Source organism: Epinephelus fuscoguttatus, linkage group LG24, assembly GCF_011397635.1.
Source record: "Epinephelus fuscoguttatus linkage group LG24, E.fuscoguttatus.final_Chr_v1".
Classification (NCBI taxonomy): Eukaryota; Metazoa; Chordata; class Actinopteri; order Perciformes; family Serranidae; genus Epinephelus; species Epinephelus fuscoguttatus.
This window is the reverse complement of record NC_064775.1, coordinates 12827667-12844244: the sequence shown is the minus strand read 5'-3', so window position 1 is coordinate 12844244 and position 16578 is coordinate 12827667. Positions and strand designations below refer to the sequence as shown.

At 42.0% G+C, this 16578-nt stretch overlaps 1 protein-coding gene across 4 annotated transcripts in view; it reads right to left on the bottom strand.

Moving 5' to 3' along the window:
- The window catches only part of LOC125884927 (vang-like protein 1), a 66017-nt gene that overhangs the window by 20788 nt on the left and 28651 nt on the right, over window positions 1-16578 (bottom strand). For all 4 annotated transcript variants that reach the window (XM_049570222.1, XM_049570221.1, XM_049570224.1 and 1 more), the window contains one exon: window positions 16246-16372. In XM_049570222.1, coding sequence (XP_049426179.1) covers window positions 16246-16372 — 127 coding nt within the window. The remainder of the gene's footprint in view (window positions 1-16245; window positions 16373-16578) is intronic.

The following is a 16578-nucleotide window of genomic DNA, read 5'->3' as shown; positions in this document are numbered from 1 at the left end:
ATATATCGTTAACGATAATATCGTCATTGTTGTTTTAACGATGTGCAAATTTATGTTATCAAGTATGCAAATGACTTCACAAAAACAACTGAAAACACATGTTGAAAGGTTGAAACCCCACACATTCACTGAACAAGAGTTACGTAACTTGCGTGCAGTAGCACGCCGCAGTACGCCTAGGTGGTCACATGATCTCTCACTGGCACCTTCCTGGCAACATTAGCGAGACAAAACTGGGACAACACATCCGCCCACGGATGCTCCAGCAGCTTCGGAAGACATGGGTCAACTGTAGTGATAGGTCCCAGCCTGTCAGGCTAAAGTTCGCAGTACTGGAAGACCATCTACGGAGCTACCTAGCCTAGCCACAGTCAGCTGAACGAAGCGGCAACATGGCACAGTTTCAAGTCTTCCCGCCAGAAAAGTTCACCTTCAAGGCTGAAGACTGGCCTAAATGGATTAAACGCTTCGACAGATTCTGCATTGCTTCTGGATTGGAGACGCAGAAGTGAATCGCAGGATTGTGATCTTTGAGAGAGTAAAGTTTAATCAGCGGCTTCAAGAAACGGGCGAGACGGTCGACAGTTCGATTACGGCGCTGCACTGCCTGGCGAAGCACTGCGGTTATGGGTCTCTACATGATGAGATGGTGAGGGACAGGCTTGTGGTGAGTCTGCGGGACAAACGCCTATCTGAACAGTTGCAAATGGACCCGGAATTGACGCTACAAAAGGCCGTCACCAGAGTCAAACAGAGTGAGCAGGTAAAAAAGCAGCAAGAAATGTTAAGAACATTTTTCCATTAATATCATCCATGAGAAACAATTAATGAGCTATAACTCAGGTTGTTAAAAGCACATATTTAAAAGAATATCGTCTAATTATCGTTATCGTCAAAATCCCCCAAAATATCGTGCTATTATTTTTTGTCCATATCGCACACCCCTAATGCAGCCTTGATGTTTTGCAAAGTACCCCATGTGCCGGTCTGATGTTTAGTTGCCACTAGCTATAGTTAGTCTAACTGGCTAGCTTCCAAGCAAAAAGCAAACAAAAAGACAAACAGTTAAGTTCTGCTAGCGATTTGAGACTAACGTAGGCTTGTTGCTTCAATGTCTATGCTCCATGACGTGCACTGGTCAGCAGTGCAGATGTCAGTCAGACACAATCTTGGGAAATGCCCACTCAGAAGTTAATAGTATAGACACTTTTTCCTCAGGTATGCCCAATATCCTCTTTTGAAAAATAAAATAAAATATGCATAATAGCTGCAGTATCATTATAGTTTATAATTCTTTACACACAAAGTGAGGACAACACAAATTTCACTACAACTACATATCATTGGATCAGCTCTGTAAGTGTATGTGTTTAACTAGAGAATCAGAGGAGATTAATTGAATCTGACAGATTAAAAAAAAAAATCGAATAACATAATGCAACAAACACACACAGAAACAAACAAACATAACTCATGCATATTTCAGTCCGGTCACTTGGAGTGGAGATTGCTTTTGAAACCGAACAGTGAAAGCCACTTCATTAATAATGTGCGAGGCGGACTGAAGAGGCCTTCAGCCTCTCCACAGAGACTTACGCAACAGGCTTTTACTCACATGAAGCAATTATCCCCCAGAGAGAACAAAAGTAAGCAAAACCTCATTATTTTCTTTCTGTATTAGCAGAGATAAGTGCTCCACAAAAGGCGAGCCATGAGCCTCCTTTACATGCAGATTCACAAATCATCAGGGATGACAACTAGCATGCCTCAGCAGTTACACAGCAGCGCCGGAGATATTTTGTTTTAACAAAGTCCTTTTACATGCTGTAATGTTTTAATGTCAAATATATAAATTAATATCTGAGTGAGTAAATAAAGAAAGAGCTGATCCACATGGTGTCGAGTTCAGTGCATCTTGACTGTTGACAGATTCTCAAATCGTAATCCCGTCTGACCACCGTCTCGCTGGTGAAGACAAGCATGCTCTGTGTATGTGTGTGTGAGAGAGGAAATCAATAGGCATTAGTTGTAAGGAAGAGTGTGTCTCTGACCACTGTGTACCTCGAGAACACCCATGGGAGACATGAGTCACAGCTTCTCATGCCTACACTCATCAACACTCATCGCTCGCCGCCCCTGTTTCATACCTCTGAATCACACACTGCTTAAGGACTCTTTTAACGAGTCTATCACCAGTTTCACACAACAAGGAAAACACATCAGGGTGAAACTGAGTGATGCGGCAACTAGAGCTGAAATGATTTGTTACATGGCAGAAATGTAGATGTCAAAAATGACAAAAATCCACTGGTTCCAGCTTCTCAGTTGTGAATATTTTGTGGTTTTCTGAGTCATCTGAGATTGCAACTTTAATATCTTGCGGTTTTGGATTGTTAGTCTTAGAAAACAAGACATTTCTAGACATTACCACAGAACCTGGGAACTTGTGATGGACATTTTTCTGCATTTTGCTGACATTCTAGAGAACAAATAATTGCCCAATTTATCAAGTAAATAATTAGTTCATTAATCAACAAAAGGAACTTTAGAATTTGTGTGAGATGCACCGGGCAGGAAAGAGCAGGAAAGTTCACTTAGTGTGTGCTTGAGGGAGGTGGATGGATCAAACAAGCGCGGGACTTTGACCCAGGAGACCAGCTGCTTTTAACCAACATCTGTGATCTTTTCCTGACCATAACCAAGTAGTTTTGTGGCCTACACTTAACTGAAGACCCCTTCTTATTGCCAACCCCTTCTGTTTCAAGATACAATGCAAAAGGCTGCCCCAGGCATCATTATAGTAATGCAGAGGCTCCTGCCCAAGCAGCAAAATATGACGATTAAGGATGAGATCACGCTGATTAACTGCAGCCAGAGACGCAACCTTCTCCGACACACTGCCACCTTTCCAGCAAATCACACAGATGAGATGTCGAGCTGAATCCTGGTTTTCCAGTACTCCACTTCAATCAAACTAATTCAATTTGAAGGAGACTGTTAGCTGAGCTTAACATGAAGAGTTAGCATCAAAGACAGCAGCAGGAGGAAGCAGCACGCCCGGCTCTGTCAGATGTTAAAAACTCCATCAAAGCGTCTCTAAATTTTACTGACTAACACATTATTAAGGCAGTGGCACCCCCAGAAATGTCCCATAGAGGTGGCCTGATGGGGCCGCTGAAAAGTATATAGGCCAGTTGAAATGTATGTCAATATGGAGAGTTAAGAAAGGGCATACTGATATACTTTGGTTTCTTATTTTACAGTTCTACTGTGCTCATCTGCTCTGTATCTACAAGCCCTGACTCAATGCTCATGAAATTTGGGCCATTGTTTTTGTTGGATCCTTACTACTCTACCTGGGCTTTCCCTCAGCCAGCAGGACTAAAAATAGATATTAGTGACCCACATTTCACGGGATTAACCAACCACCACAGGCTGATCTGGTTCAGTACCAGCAGCCTTGCAGGAGGCCCAGTCCCATTCATCACATGATAACAGGTGAAACAGAGAGGCGCAGCAGAGAGGGAAGGAACAAAGAGGAGAAGGCCAGCAGAAATGCTCTGTAACAAGACAGCCAATTAAAGGAGAAGGACTGATCCTGAATGGGAGGGAAGTAAGGCCAGAGGCAGTTCAAGGGCCAGAGGGGATTACCACACACAAGTGAAATCCTTCGCTCACCACTACATATGCGTCATGAATATACACACCTAAACTAAACACCTGTCAGGTCTACTCTTGTCTTACGTCTGCAGTGATTTATTCAACCCAGACAAGGTTTTACAAGCAATTCCTCTGATCTGGGAGGAGCTGAGACTAAACAGCTGAAAAATGGAAACATCTGATATGACGTGTTCTGACATACCACTAAACATGAGGAGAGGAGAGGAGAAGAGAGGAGATTCTATACAGTAGCCCCCTTCACAGAAATACTTTGACATTTACGGAAATGCATTTTATCATATTTTTGCCTCGAGTTAGATATGAAGATTAAGACTTCTCTCATGTCTGTCTCATCTCTATGAAATATAAAGGTAGAGCCTGGAAAAGGCGAGGTGAGCTTAGCATAAAGACTGGAACAGAGACTATAAAAAGATCGGTAACGCATCTCCCCTTCTTCCAACTGCTCAAACATGAAGCCAAAATTTACAGATATGGCCACTGCCATCTTGCATTTTTGGAGCCAGAGTCTGCACAGTAGTGATAAATATCTCCAGACCATAGCTGTATATCTAATAATGCACAGACATGTCTATGGTAGCTATCAATCTTTCTCATCTTACTCTTGGCAAGAAAAACACTTAACTATTTCCTGAGTTTTCAAACTGTTCCTTTAATAGTGAATGAAGCACAGTAAGCATCAACACTCAATCTTCACACTGATAAACTGATACTTTAGCACTGCAGTCACCTGCAAAACCAAAACACAAGGGAGAAAACCAAAGCATGTCTAAAAGGAGCAGTAATCTAGTACTGTGGCAAGCATCCGTAACAGCAACATGTGCCGCCAACTCTTGAGGAAAGGAGGAAAGGACACGGCATCATTAAAAACAGTTGAGCAGAGCAGTCACAAAAGCACGGCGAGAGCGGTCAGATAAGACGCAGAATGTGCCATCAAAGTATTTCTTTGATGAAATGTTGGCAAGGCTGGAAACTAATTGCTGCAACATGATACAGGAGCTGCTGAGCTTTAAACACATCCAGCAAGGCATTCGAACTGCACACAGGCACTTGTTCGGATGCATCGTATTGCGTTACAGGACTGCTCGTCGGGATTGGAGGGATTTCCTGATGGTATGGGCCCTCACTCAAAAGGCCTTTAGGGTGTTTTGGATGATAAATTATGACGGTAGCAGCTGTTTTTGCCTAAAATACCACAATTGCTTGCAATATTTTATTCTGGTCCAAGGTGTAATAACAACTCATTCTGTGGTTAAACCAACATATTTTGCACATACCGACCTGCAAAAATTCTTCAGAACTACAATTACCAGCTAACCAGTCTCATTTCTGTCCACTGACAAACACAAATACCAGGCCAAAAGATGCTCAGACAGCACTGTCTGTGTGTGTTTGCAGGTATATATAGCACACTGGCTACGGACACTAACAGCCTGCGTGCATCTACAAAGCTTTCAACTGAGTATTTTCTGCATTCTTTCTCTGCCAGAGTATAAATAACAGCTATTGTCTCTCGCAGTAAATCAAATATCCACTAAAAGCCTGTTTTCTATAAGTGGGCTGCAAACAAAGCCCCTCGCTCAGAGCATGAACAAGTGCACTCTGCTCACTCCTGGGAGGCGAGATGTGTAAAATATAGCAACATGCATTTCCAAAGAGCTCTTCATAGCCATTTAAAACCACGTTTGTTCAAACCGTGGACAGCGTGCAAGGCTGCCAAGAACTTGTCAGGACAAGGAAGGAAAGCACTTCAAAAAGTTTCCTCGACTAATTTGCAGGATAGAGGCGTAACGATGAGACAATGGGAGACTGACAGTTGAGCAGCACTTGGTAAAGAGGTAAATTGCAGTATGGCTGAGATGGATTATTCACAGAAATGTCAGGTAACCAGGTGGGGAACAGAGAACTTCTAATTTAGCAAAGCCCAGAATGTGCTGTAACAATTATGTGGTATTAGAGTGAGGACTGATGCACTAACCTGGGCCAGTACTTGTCAATCTTTGCAGACTTACACTCAAGAAGAGCTTACTGAGGAGTTAAAATACAGTTTGCTAAGTGTTTAGAATAAGACAAATTTAACAAGAGGCTTGAAGTGTGGGAGCACTTTTTAAAAGCAGCTCTTAAGTGACCACTTGATTAATCACATGTGTGCTCAGAGCAGGAAGAGCCAAACTTGCATTTTATTTAGTGATGTCAATCTGCATGAACTTTGTTCTGGTTACGTTGGTATTTTCCAACACATACCCTATTTTCCCATGTTTCTGTGTCTAAGTGACTAATGGAGACAACATTTTTTTAATCGGTACAGTACTGAGCGAGAGAGCAACAGCCAGCAGTGGTGAATCCAGCTGCATTGAGCACCGTCAATTTATATTCACTAAAAGTGCTTGCTTTGCCACTGACAGGCTCAAATCATTATTTATGTAGTGACAACATTCTGGAAAGGATCCCCACACAGATAGACCTTTTTGTTATAAAGTAAGATCCTTTTTGTTTGACCAGAACCAGCCCCAAGATCATTATCGCCAAACACACCAGACTGGGTGAATTAAATGTTTAATTCAACCAAACTAGAGTTGGTGATTGTTGGAACAGTGGAGAGATAGTGGGTTTGATATTTCTGGTTCAACAAAATGGATCTTACACTTTATCAAAAAGGTCTATCTCTGTAGGGATCCTTTCCATAATGTTGTCAGACACTTAGTACAACATTCTGAGCCTGTCAGTGGCAAAAACAATCAACATAAATTGACAGTGCTCAATACTGGACCACTTTCAAAACCTGCTGACAAAATGGACAGGATATCTCACCAAGACTTTTAAAAAGGCACCTGCCTCTTAGAGAACATTTACTGCATAGCAATTAAAGATGCATTTCAGATTAACTTTGTTCAGAAGAATTACTAGCAGACAGCAGCAGAACGACTCTGGTAAACAATAACAACAAGAGAGAGCGAGAAAGCACAGCCAGTACCAGAGTATTTTAAATTTCAAATATTTCTGAATAGAAATATGTTGATAAATCAATCTTTTAAACAACACTGGGCCACTGTGCACTGTGAAAACTCACAAGCTCCAACATGTATTCACACATATATACACACACATACATATAAAGCAGAGTTTATGCATGAGCAGGCCTGCATAATGAGTCACACAGCCCAGTGCAACAGTGAGCATTACACAAGACATCCTCACGTGTTTATGTAAAGTACATATTGTAGCGTCACCATGTAACAGCCACAGAGGCACCTCTCTGTCTTACCTGGCTTGGTTTGCTCCCTGGTCCAGAGCTGGCCACTGGAGGTGAGTTAGTGTTAGAGTCTTCCTCTATGGTCGTAACAATCACCTCCTTTATCTCCTCTACATTCTCGCAAACCTCAAGCACCTGCAACACTTCGTCTCCTGCCTCCATCACTGTTGGCGACTGCATCCTGAAATCCTCACCAAACTTTAGCTCAGTCCAGCTTGCTCAAACATCGTCTCTGCGCTCAGCGGCTACTGATCCATCCCAGAGTGTGTTTGTGAGAGTGTGTGTTTGACCTCCCCGACTCTCTCTTGATCTGCAGCCCAGCCCTGCTTTATCCGTCTTTATATAGAAATCTCTCCCATCATGCCTCAGGAGGTATTGTATGGGACTGGGCACCCACTTGCCACATAATGTAAGGGGCTTTAAGGAGAAAGGCAGAGAGGGAGAGAAAGCGAAGAGCAGGAGAGAGGAAGATGAGTTGTTGGTGATGGTGGAGGGGTGGGGGGTGATGAGATGATCACATGGGATGTCCTGACAGCAGCGGGGACGGAGGGGGGGATAACAGGATGGATGGATGGACAGATAGAGAAGTGGCGGATAGGGGAAAAGGGGAGTGGAGGAGTATAGTAAATAAACATCCAGTCCAGTTTGGAGAGTAAACAACACAAATTAGGTGCCATCTCTACCCTCCAAAAGATGTGTTTCTCCCATCCTCTTCCTCACTCTCACTCTCCCTCCTCCCTCCCCTTTTACCCTTCTTCCCCTCAAGGCATCCTCTCTCATTCTCTGCTCGTCTCTTGCCTCAGCGCCACTCTCAATCCATTGCTTCTGACCCAGTGAGCACTGTGGTGTCGCCGCTCTGCCACTGGGACATGTGTGAATGTGTGTGTGGGGAAGGTACGTCAAAACCTGTTCACCCAACCAACTGTTCAACAACCTGACAGTGTGTCTTAAAAGGATAAGTACGGCACATACTTTTACTTTGTCTCAATCCCACAAACGGTGTCCTGCTATTGAAAATACTCACTAGGACAAATGTGTGTAAATACGCAGCTAAAAAATAGCCCCTAACAAATGCACAAATACACATTTCCTCCTGTTTGAGTAACTCTTGCAAACTACAGTGCCCAGCTGTTTTAGAAAATGATTTAAATTTTTTGGGGAGAAATTTAAGTATATATTGAATATAAGCTTTGGTTTTAAATGGGGTTTGTTGACAGTGAGAAAAAAATATAGAATGACACAAGCACTGTCACATCAGTATTTAAAACACAGATATATTTTTGGCATTGACCAATAGCAACCTCTTTTGTCTGAGTATTCACCAAAGAAAAATTTGCAGACGGTTGTTAGACAGGAGTCAATAGTGCAAATACGTCTTTTGACTGAACCACGTATATTGATTGTCACTTCAGTAACCAAGCTGTCAAGATACTGAACTAACAGTTAGCTCTGAAAGCTTTTGTCCAGAGGAGCTGTTGTGACTGATGGTGCATTCCATTTGCACTGGGAAGTCGAATTTCCCAGTTCTCAGTTAGAAATTTCAACTGGAGCGCCAACTCGAAAAGTCAGAGGAACCTAGGGCTGGGTGATATGACCAAAATCTCATATCCCGATATAGGTCATTTCATATCCTGATAACAATACCTATCCCGATATAGCACATGTTAATCCAATGAATAAAAAGTTGTGTCCCCGCCCCCCCAATGGCATAAATGTGCCTCTGTGTGTGCTTTTATGTAGCATGCAGGTGTTCCAGACTCAGAGGTGTGATGGATATCAGACTGATCAGAGCTTTAAAGTCTGCCATGAGGGAGTACAAAAACGTTGCTAGGATGAGGGGAGGACATTACTCCTCGTTTGATAACATTACGACGAGTTAGGCAACCGACTCATTTTAAAGAGGATGAGAGAAAAAGAGAGATAGAGAGAGAGAGAGAGCAGCTGTTGTCGAACAAGCTAGAGAGTGAGTGAGCTGGTGAATCAGATCAATTAGACGTCCAAATGACGAAAAATATTGCCGTAAAAAGTGTAATCTGCGTCACAAAGATATAAACGTCAGAGCAAAATATGAAATGACATTTTTCTCTCACCACGTGATATATATCGTCATATCGCACCGCCCTAGAGGAACCTCACCATTCCTGACCTCAAAATCCAAGATGCCTGCTTTGCACATCAACAGCAGTGAAAGCTGTTGTAATATACTGTTTTTTAGCACTTTTCTAACACTACTGTCCAATTTAAATCTATGGACATGTTGCTACAGTGTGTGTATGCACGAAATACGCAAGTGGTATTGCTAACAACGCTGCTGCTGGTATTAGTATTTCGTTTTGTTAACGGGAACAAAGTTAACTCGGGTGTTATGTCATTCCCTACTCTGACTTCCGAGGTAAATTTAAGGCAGCAAAACATGTTAGCAGTTAGCTCACCAGTTACAATACTTAACCAGCCAACCAGTTCTTGATAAGTGATCTTTTCTAAGTTCTTTCCTTCACAATTTTATATGGCCTATGATATTACTATAGCACAGCTTTGAATTAAAAACTGCTCTAAATAACCAAAGCAAAGCAAAGATTGTGCTGATCTTACCTCTAGTCTGTTGCCATAAAGTTTTTGAAGTGGTATTAAACTTGTGCAATGGCCCAGCGGCCCAGGGATTAAGACCCCAACGCCCCCTGTTCTAGTCCATTGGTTGCATGTCACTCCCGATTTCTGTCTCTCTGTTTAGTCCCTGTCATCCCTTTACTGTCGACTCACAAGTAAGGCATAAAGCAATCAACCCCCTCCAAAAAACACCTTCTCCAAATCTACCTCGGTAAACTGTTAAGAATGTTTTCCCTCCTCTCTCTGGCTGTGCCCACCCACAGAGCTTGCAGCCTGGCCATGGCACGCATCTTACGACAAGCACAGACACACACACACAAAGCACCGGGATAACCGTGAAGCTCCACAGGATTCCGTCTGACTGAGCCAGGAAGAACTCACCGCGGGGAAAAGATGCCAAACATGAACGCAAGTGCTCTGCCTCTTCCAAGAGCCCGACATGGCTGCCTGTGTGCCCCACAGAGCTACCTGCGCCGTGGTCTGCCAGGGAATGCCATGAGCGGTGCTGCTTTACCATACTGAGGTCCGGCTCGAGTAGGCGAGCAGCTGAGATCACAAAGCAGCTGAGCTTAATTGGGTTGAATGAATTGAGCTGCAGCGAGGACGAGAGGAAGGTGAAACAGTGGGAGGTGGAGGGATGCAAGTCGAGGGAGGATGGGGAAGAAGAGAGATGCAACTTCAAAGAATACCTAGCAGCAGTATTTTGTTTAACTTAGCAAACACTGCAGTCAAAGCACGTCTATGGTTCTTTTTTCTCAGCATCAGTTTGCTGTCTGTGCTAAGCACTGATAGGCACATAACAAGAACTCTATGTGAAGATACCGTAAACCGTTAAATGTCTTAAATTTGGAAGAAGGCTGGTTGTGCAATCACATGCCAGCTATGCTAATTAGACAGGTTTAAGTGCTGTTAGAGCCAAACTGTCGTTCACTACTTCCTTTAGTAAGCACCTGATCTCTGCACATGAACACAAGACCTGGCGAACACAGGGGCAAAACGGTCCCTTCTCTAAACCACACATAAACATCTAAAAATAAACCCAGCTCCTCTTTCTCGCTCCACTTGTTGGAATAGGAAGGCGCTAATTCTCAAAGAATGCTTTACGGTTTCAAACATATCACATTTCTCCTGTTTGACACCTCATACAATGCTCCTCCACATCACACTCTTAAGCTGCAAAGCTGCCATGCTACTCTGACCTGAGCTACTCCAATCCACCTCTCACTATCCACGCCAATATCCAGTTTCATACAAGAATAACACCAGGATATAGCAACTCAATTACCCACATAATTTAGTGTCAGTACACCAACAGAAGTTCCATACATGAGTCCAGGCTATACTCACCTCCATCGTCCTTTACAAACACCCAGCTGGCAAAATACAGCAGAGGCAGACTCGCCACACACATCTGATATGATTCGTTCCGACCTTGAGATTTCGCTGCTGAACGAGCACCTGAAAGTGTATTTTTCACATTCACACATTAGCATACAGCCTGGAGCTTTGGCCTGCCTCCTGAAATTGGAGCAACCTGCTGAAAGGGCTCTGTTCAAACATATCAAGCTATCTTGGAGGTGTATTTACAAGCAGCGTCACTTACAAGCAGCGATGAAATCCAATTGCACGTACAAAAAGTGTGTACTACTAGTCTTCACAAGGTACAAAAATGAGGAAAAAAAACTTTTAAAATGGGCATTTTTATAATTTACAGTTTGCACCAGAGCTGAAAAACACTTATTTGCTTTATTGCCCAGAGGTATATTTAAGCCTGTCTACAGGTATAAACACATTAAATTTAAGACCTTCTCAGATCTGTTTAATACCCCTTTAAATGAAATTTAAGACCAAACTTGTAATGAAAATACACATCAAAAGTGTGTTTCCAAGTAAACAGTCCCGGCAGTCCCAGTCTGATCTAAATGCGTAGAGGGGAAAATATGGGCACCGCACACATACAAGTGTTGTGTTGAAGTCTGTTACCCCATCACATTATGTTTTCCTCCTGTTAAAATAATGTTTCCCGGAACGTCATCACTAGAAACTCTTGCAGTGATGTGACTAACAAACATTTAAGATTCATTCAATCTGAATATAAGACAATACGTAACACTTTTAAGGCCTTTTTGTTAGTAAATTTGTATTTAAGACATTTTAAGACTTTTTAGAAATCTGTGGCCATCCTGTTCTGTCCACACAATATGAAGCTGGTTAGCCTAGCTTAGCATAAAGACTGGGAACAGGGTGAAGCATCTAGCCTGGTTCTGTCAAAAGATTATAAAACTCTTCAATAAAAATGATGCCAACACTAAAATTACAAAAATCAACACCGTTTTTTTAAATAGCATTTTTCTCTTAAGTTACTTAGCCATTAAGCTAACATTAGCTAAGCATTAGCTCACTAACAATGTTAAGTAATAACTAAGCGTCAACTTGTTGGGAAGTAACGGTGCAAACATTGGCTGATTTAGGATGTTAAGGGAAAAAACTGATTTGTGGCACACTTTTACTTAAATGTTTGGCCGTGGGGGAAGGTATCAAGTATTTTCAAATCAAAAGTTTCAAGTGTATGTGAAGTCATGCATCACTGGTGTTCAAGTCCAAGTCGAGTTGCAAGTCTTTTTTTAATTTTGTCAAGTTGAGTCCACACCTCTGCTACAACTTAAAACTATACCATGAGCAAGTTTGCAATTTGTTTTATATATACTGGTAGTAGTATGTTATTCTAAGGATATATTCAGTATTGTAGTGTTCATATTTTAGTATATTTAGAGAGTATTATAGTATATTCTAATGTTGTGTATTCTATATATATATGTATATATATATATATATATATATATATATATATAGAATATATATATATATATATATATATATATATATATATATATATATAGAAATATATATATATATATATATATATATATATAGACTATATATATATTATACTTACAGAGTGTGCTAAGGTTTTATTTTATTATTTTTATTTTTCTATTGATATATTTCTCTCTCGATCTGTCTATCTAGTCATTAGTTATATCAGCTTTTGGCCCCAGCCTCATGTTTAACATACAGATATGAGGCAATAATGCAAATAAATGTCAAAATATTAATATAAATGTGCTTCACAGCTGCTCTGCTACATCTTCTACATCTTGTGAAAGCTTGTAGCCGAGTGAAAAGATTTACACATATAAACACCATGTCTCCAGAGCAGGCTGTAAACAGTTCTCTGGCTGCTGTGGTGTTAATCTCAAATCTCCAGTCGCGTTTTCCGACACATTTCCATGTGAAGCAGCCCCTCTTCTTTTATAATTCCTGTGGTGAGGCATCGCAGACACATCACAGCCATGAGAAACTTTTGTGCTGGATTGTGAGGACATCCCTGCCCGGAGCGATGTGCTGCTCCGTCAGCCAAGACTCTGATTAAGTCCCGACAGTGGAGTAATGAGCGCAGCGCTGAACAGTTAGACTCTGAGACGAGGCTGACGCACACAGACACAAAACACTCACACACAGGAGCATATGTGAAACCAGAGCGCACAAGCACACAGACACACAGGGATTTGTGCTGAGCCTCTCTCTCAGTAGAATTGGTAGCCCTGATTACTCGAACTAAAGCCAAACACTACCCGCGCTGTCAGCGGCACCACTGCAGGCCACGACATGAATAAGACATGAAGAGCAAAATACTAAGGATGGCTGTGCTCTGTGGCAAATCCTGTCATGTGTTAAAATTAGACACAAAAAAAAAAAAAAAACAGTCACACACACACACGGGCACTGCTAACGAGTCTTGCCACAAGGGAAAGTGAGCGCCAAGTAGGTCAGTAAATGATGGTGAACGTTGGAGCGTCTGGGTGTGTTTGTGTTTGTCATCTTTTCCCTTCAGCGGGTTAAGCCGAGCACTTGATGAAGGCCACTGTGCCAGACAGTTGTTTGGCTAAAAGAGCGGGTCAGTCTTGGGTAAGCAAAAGCTGTCTGTGTGCTGAAATCTCATCTTTCATTAAATGCATTCGACTCTTGCCAGCAAGTGTTGAAATTCCTGCTTTGAAAGCACGCTGGAAGAACTGTGCACATTTCACTCCTTTACATAAGAGACGGCCGATCAACTGCTCATCCAAATGCCATGAAACTCTACTCTTAGTTATCTGAGAGCACCTAGACAGGCAGTACTAGAAAACGTAAAGGTAGAGATAGGAATGTCATGATGACTTCTTTTGTTGGACGATATATTGTCCCAGAAATAATAGCAATATACAGTATTATTGTCAATTTGAGGCATTCCTATGCCATTGATACGACAAAGTGTATGTAAAATAATAGTACCTTCATAGAAGCAGCCCAAAAGTACTCAATCTAAGACTTGCAAAATCTGGCCAACAAATAAATAACCAGGTGATACCTCTTGTGACTAATAAGCTGCGGGAACACCGCCGTTACCTCCATGGTCTGGTCGGTGTGCAGCAGTCAGCTCTCGGAAATGGGCAGCCTGGGAGCCAGGTGAATTTACAGAGTGGAGGATGAAGTTGTTGGAGGGTAAAAGCACAAATGATGGACTTTTTCCACTTGTTGCTTGGGGTTTGTAAGCTAACAACTATCAGGACTGTGCCTCTTCCACTCCCAAAGTGCAGCTGCAGGCGGTAAGCTACATTGTGTTGGTTTTGAAGTGTTTTTTTATTTTTCTATGGACTCACACAAGTATGAAGGGTGGAGAGAAAAGGGGGAGAATGGCTGCACCCAAGTCTTATCAAGGTCAGGAAAACCCTGCTGTTCATTCTGGCTTCATGTTGGCTAACATGTTGGTGACATTCTTTTGGAAAAAAACACACATGTAAACACAACAGGCAAGATCAAGGTCAGCAAAAAGATTGAGGTCATGTCATATATCATACCACGAGTCGATAGCACAGTTAGCATGTACATAAAGGTTATTCTGATATGGAAAACAGATGTGAATGGAAGTTCTGGGTTTGCAACCAAGCCATGAATAAGTTGATACCTTTGACAAGCCGACAGAATACACACAAAGAGAACACACAGGCAGCATATGTGTGTCAGTTGGGGAAGACGAAAGCTCCCTCTGAGGAAACTTTGTCAGCTCAGAAAGCCACAGCTCAACAGTCACAACAACCTTTAATGTAAAGAGCTGCTGTGGATGAAACATAAGTGGTGAGGTGATACTCTGGCTTCTTAACTTCCAGTTTGGTCATGTGTGAGACAAAACAGGGTTAGGCTACTTTAAATCCAACAGAAAACCGATCGGAGATGCTTATTGTTAAGACCTGCTGTAAACTCTGCCGACAAACAAGGGAAAAACCACAAACTATGCTTACTACCATCAAATAATGGCTTACGCTCTCAAACACCAGCAATTAGACCCATCCAACAAGTAGCGAGGCACTCAGAGAAACACCCCTGCAGCTAACTGCAACCTTACTAAACACTGTTTGCAGCCATAATAACGTATTCAGGACATGAACTGATGAACATTAACTTTTCCAGGTGATTATCTTTCTGGTTGTATACAGTTCACACCTTAGGATTTACACACACAAGACTTTTGTTTTTTAATTTATAATTTAGGCTATTTAATAAAATTCATTTGCATTTCTCCTCCTTGAGTCTCAAAAATACCACACAAAACTTTAGGTTACAAATTGGCCCTCACTCATTTTCTTTCTACTGTGATTACTTTGGACCATGGAGTCTTGTATCCCTCGGGTGCTACCACGAATTTCACGTCTTAACATGCCAACTCGCAGCCAACCTGCCCGGCTAATACAGTGCTATCTGATCGCCTTTTATTTGTTCTACCTTTTATCTGACTCCAAGGAACATAATCACACGGTTGTCTGCTATATGAAATGAAAATGAGTCAGGCGACTGTCTATCTATCTGTCTTCAGCAACAGGAGTGAACCAACTGCCAAACACACTCTGTTACATGTTCAGCAAATACTGGAGTTGTTATTTAACACGTGCTAAAGGCAAAATGATTTTTATTGGAATTGTCCTACCTTATATTTCTCTTTTATCAAATAATCCATCACATAATCCATTTATTGAGCCGGCGGTCACTGACATCAAAGTCAGCATGATTTCTCAGGGTATAGTTTGAATTTTGACTGACAGTAAAAAACAGCTAAGCTGCTGTTTTTGCTCGGTCTGATCCATTTTGGTGGGGGCAACGAATGTAATCTCCCCACCTTGCATTGGACCGGATAATTTATCGCCCTGCTCTCTGCAGTAAATTACAACATAACAAAAGCAAAACTAAGTTGTAATGACCAGAGAAGCAACCTGCTGCATTCATATCCTGTTGCAGACACTTATTTGTCGTAGATTTCCTGAAAGTGACAGCCCTAACCTTGCCAAAAGTGGACTGGCCCTTCTGGCTTTTGCCCTCAAATACCAGATGGCCTGTCCCAGCCAAGGCTGATAAACACAATTATCATTCCAACTCATTTTGACGAGTGACTGATAAATCTCCTGTACTCTAAATCCCTTATAAATCGGACTAGCAGAGATATCCTGTTTTGTATTAGTGGGCTCCATAAAGCAATGAGTAGCACGCTGTTCAGCGATAGTGAATGACGGTGAACGCACATTAAGTGTGTGGTGTTTCTTTCTGTGAAATCATGTCAAAGACTCTAGAGTGGATGCAGGATAGCATTAAAGTGATGGTGCAGTGTTCAGCCCTACCTGGACCTGCTCACCCCGAACAGCAGAGTCACCCAGCAGCGGCTCTGCGGGCGGCGTGTTAATTGTTACAGACTTTTCTGAGCGGGTGTCTTTACTGCGGGTCTTGTGGCGGTCCCGGCTTCTCTCCCTGTGAAACAAAGGAAAAAGCAAAATTCATCGTTAGTGTTGTTCGAAAGAACTACTAGTACACAAGCTTAAAATCTAACAAGTTTATACGTGACGTTTAATTAACTCATCACAAGGAGGCCATCACAATTTTCCAGAGTTCAAGATGCACTTTCAGATGTCTTAAAACCTAAAAATATTTAGTTTATGAAAACTAAAACAAACAGC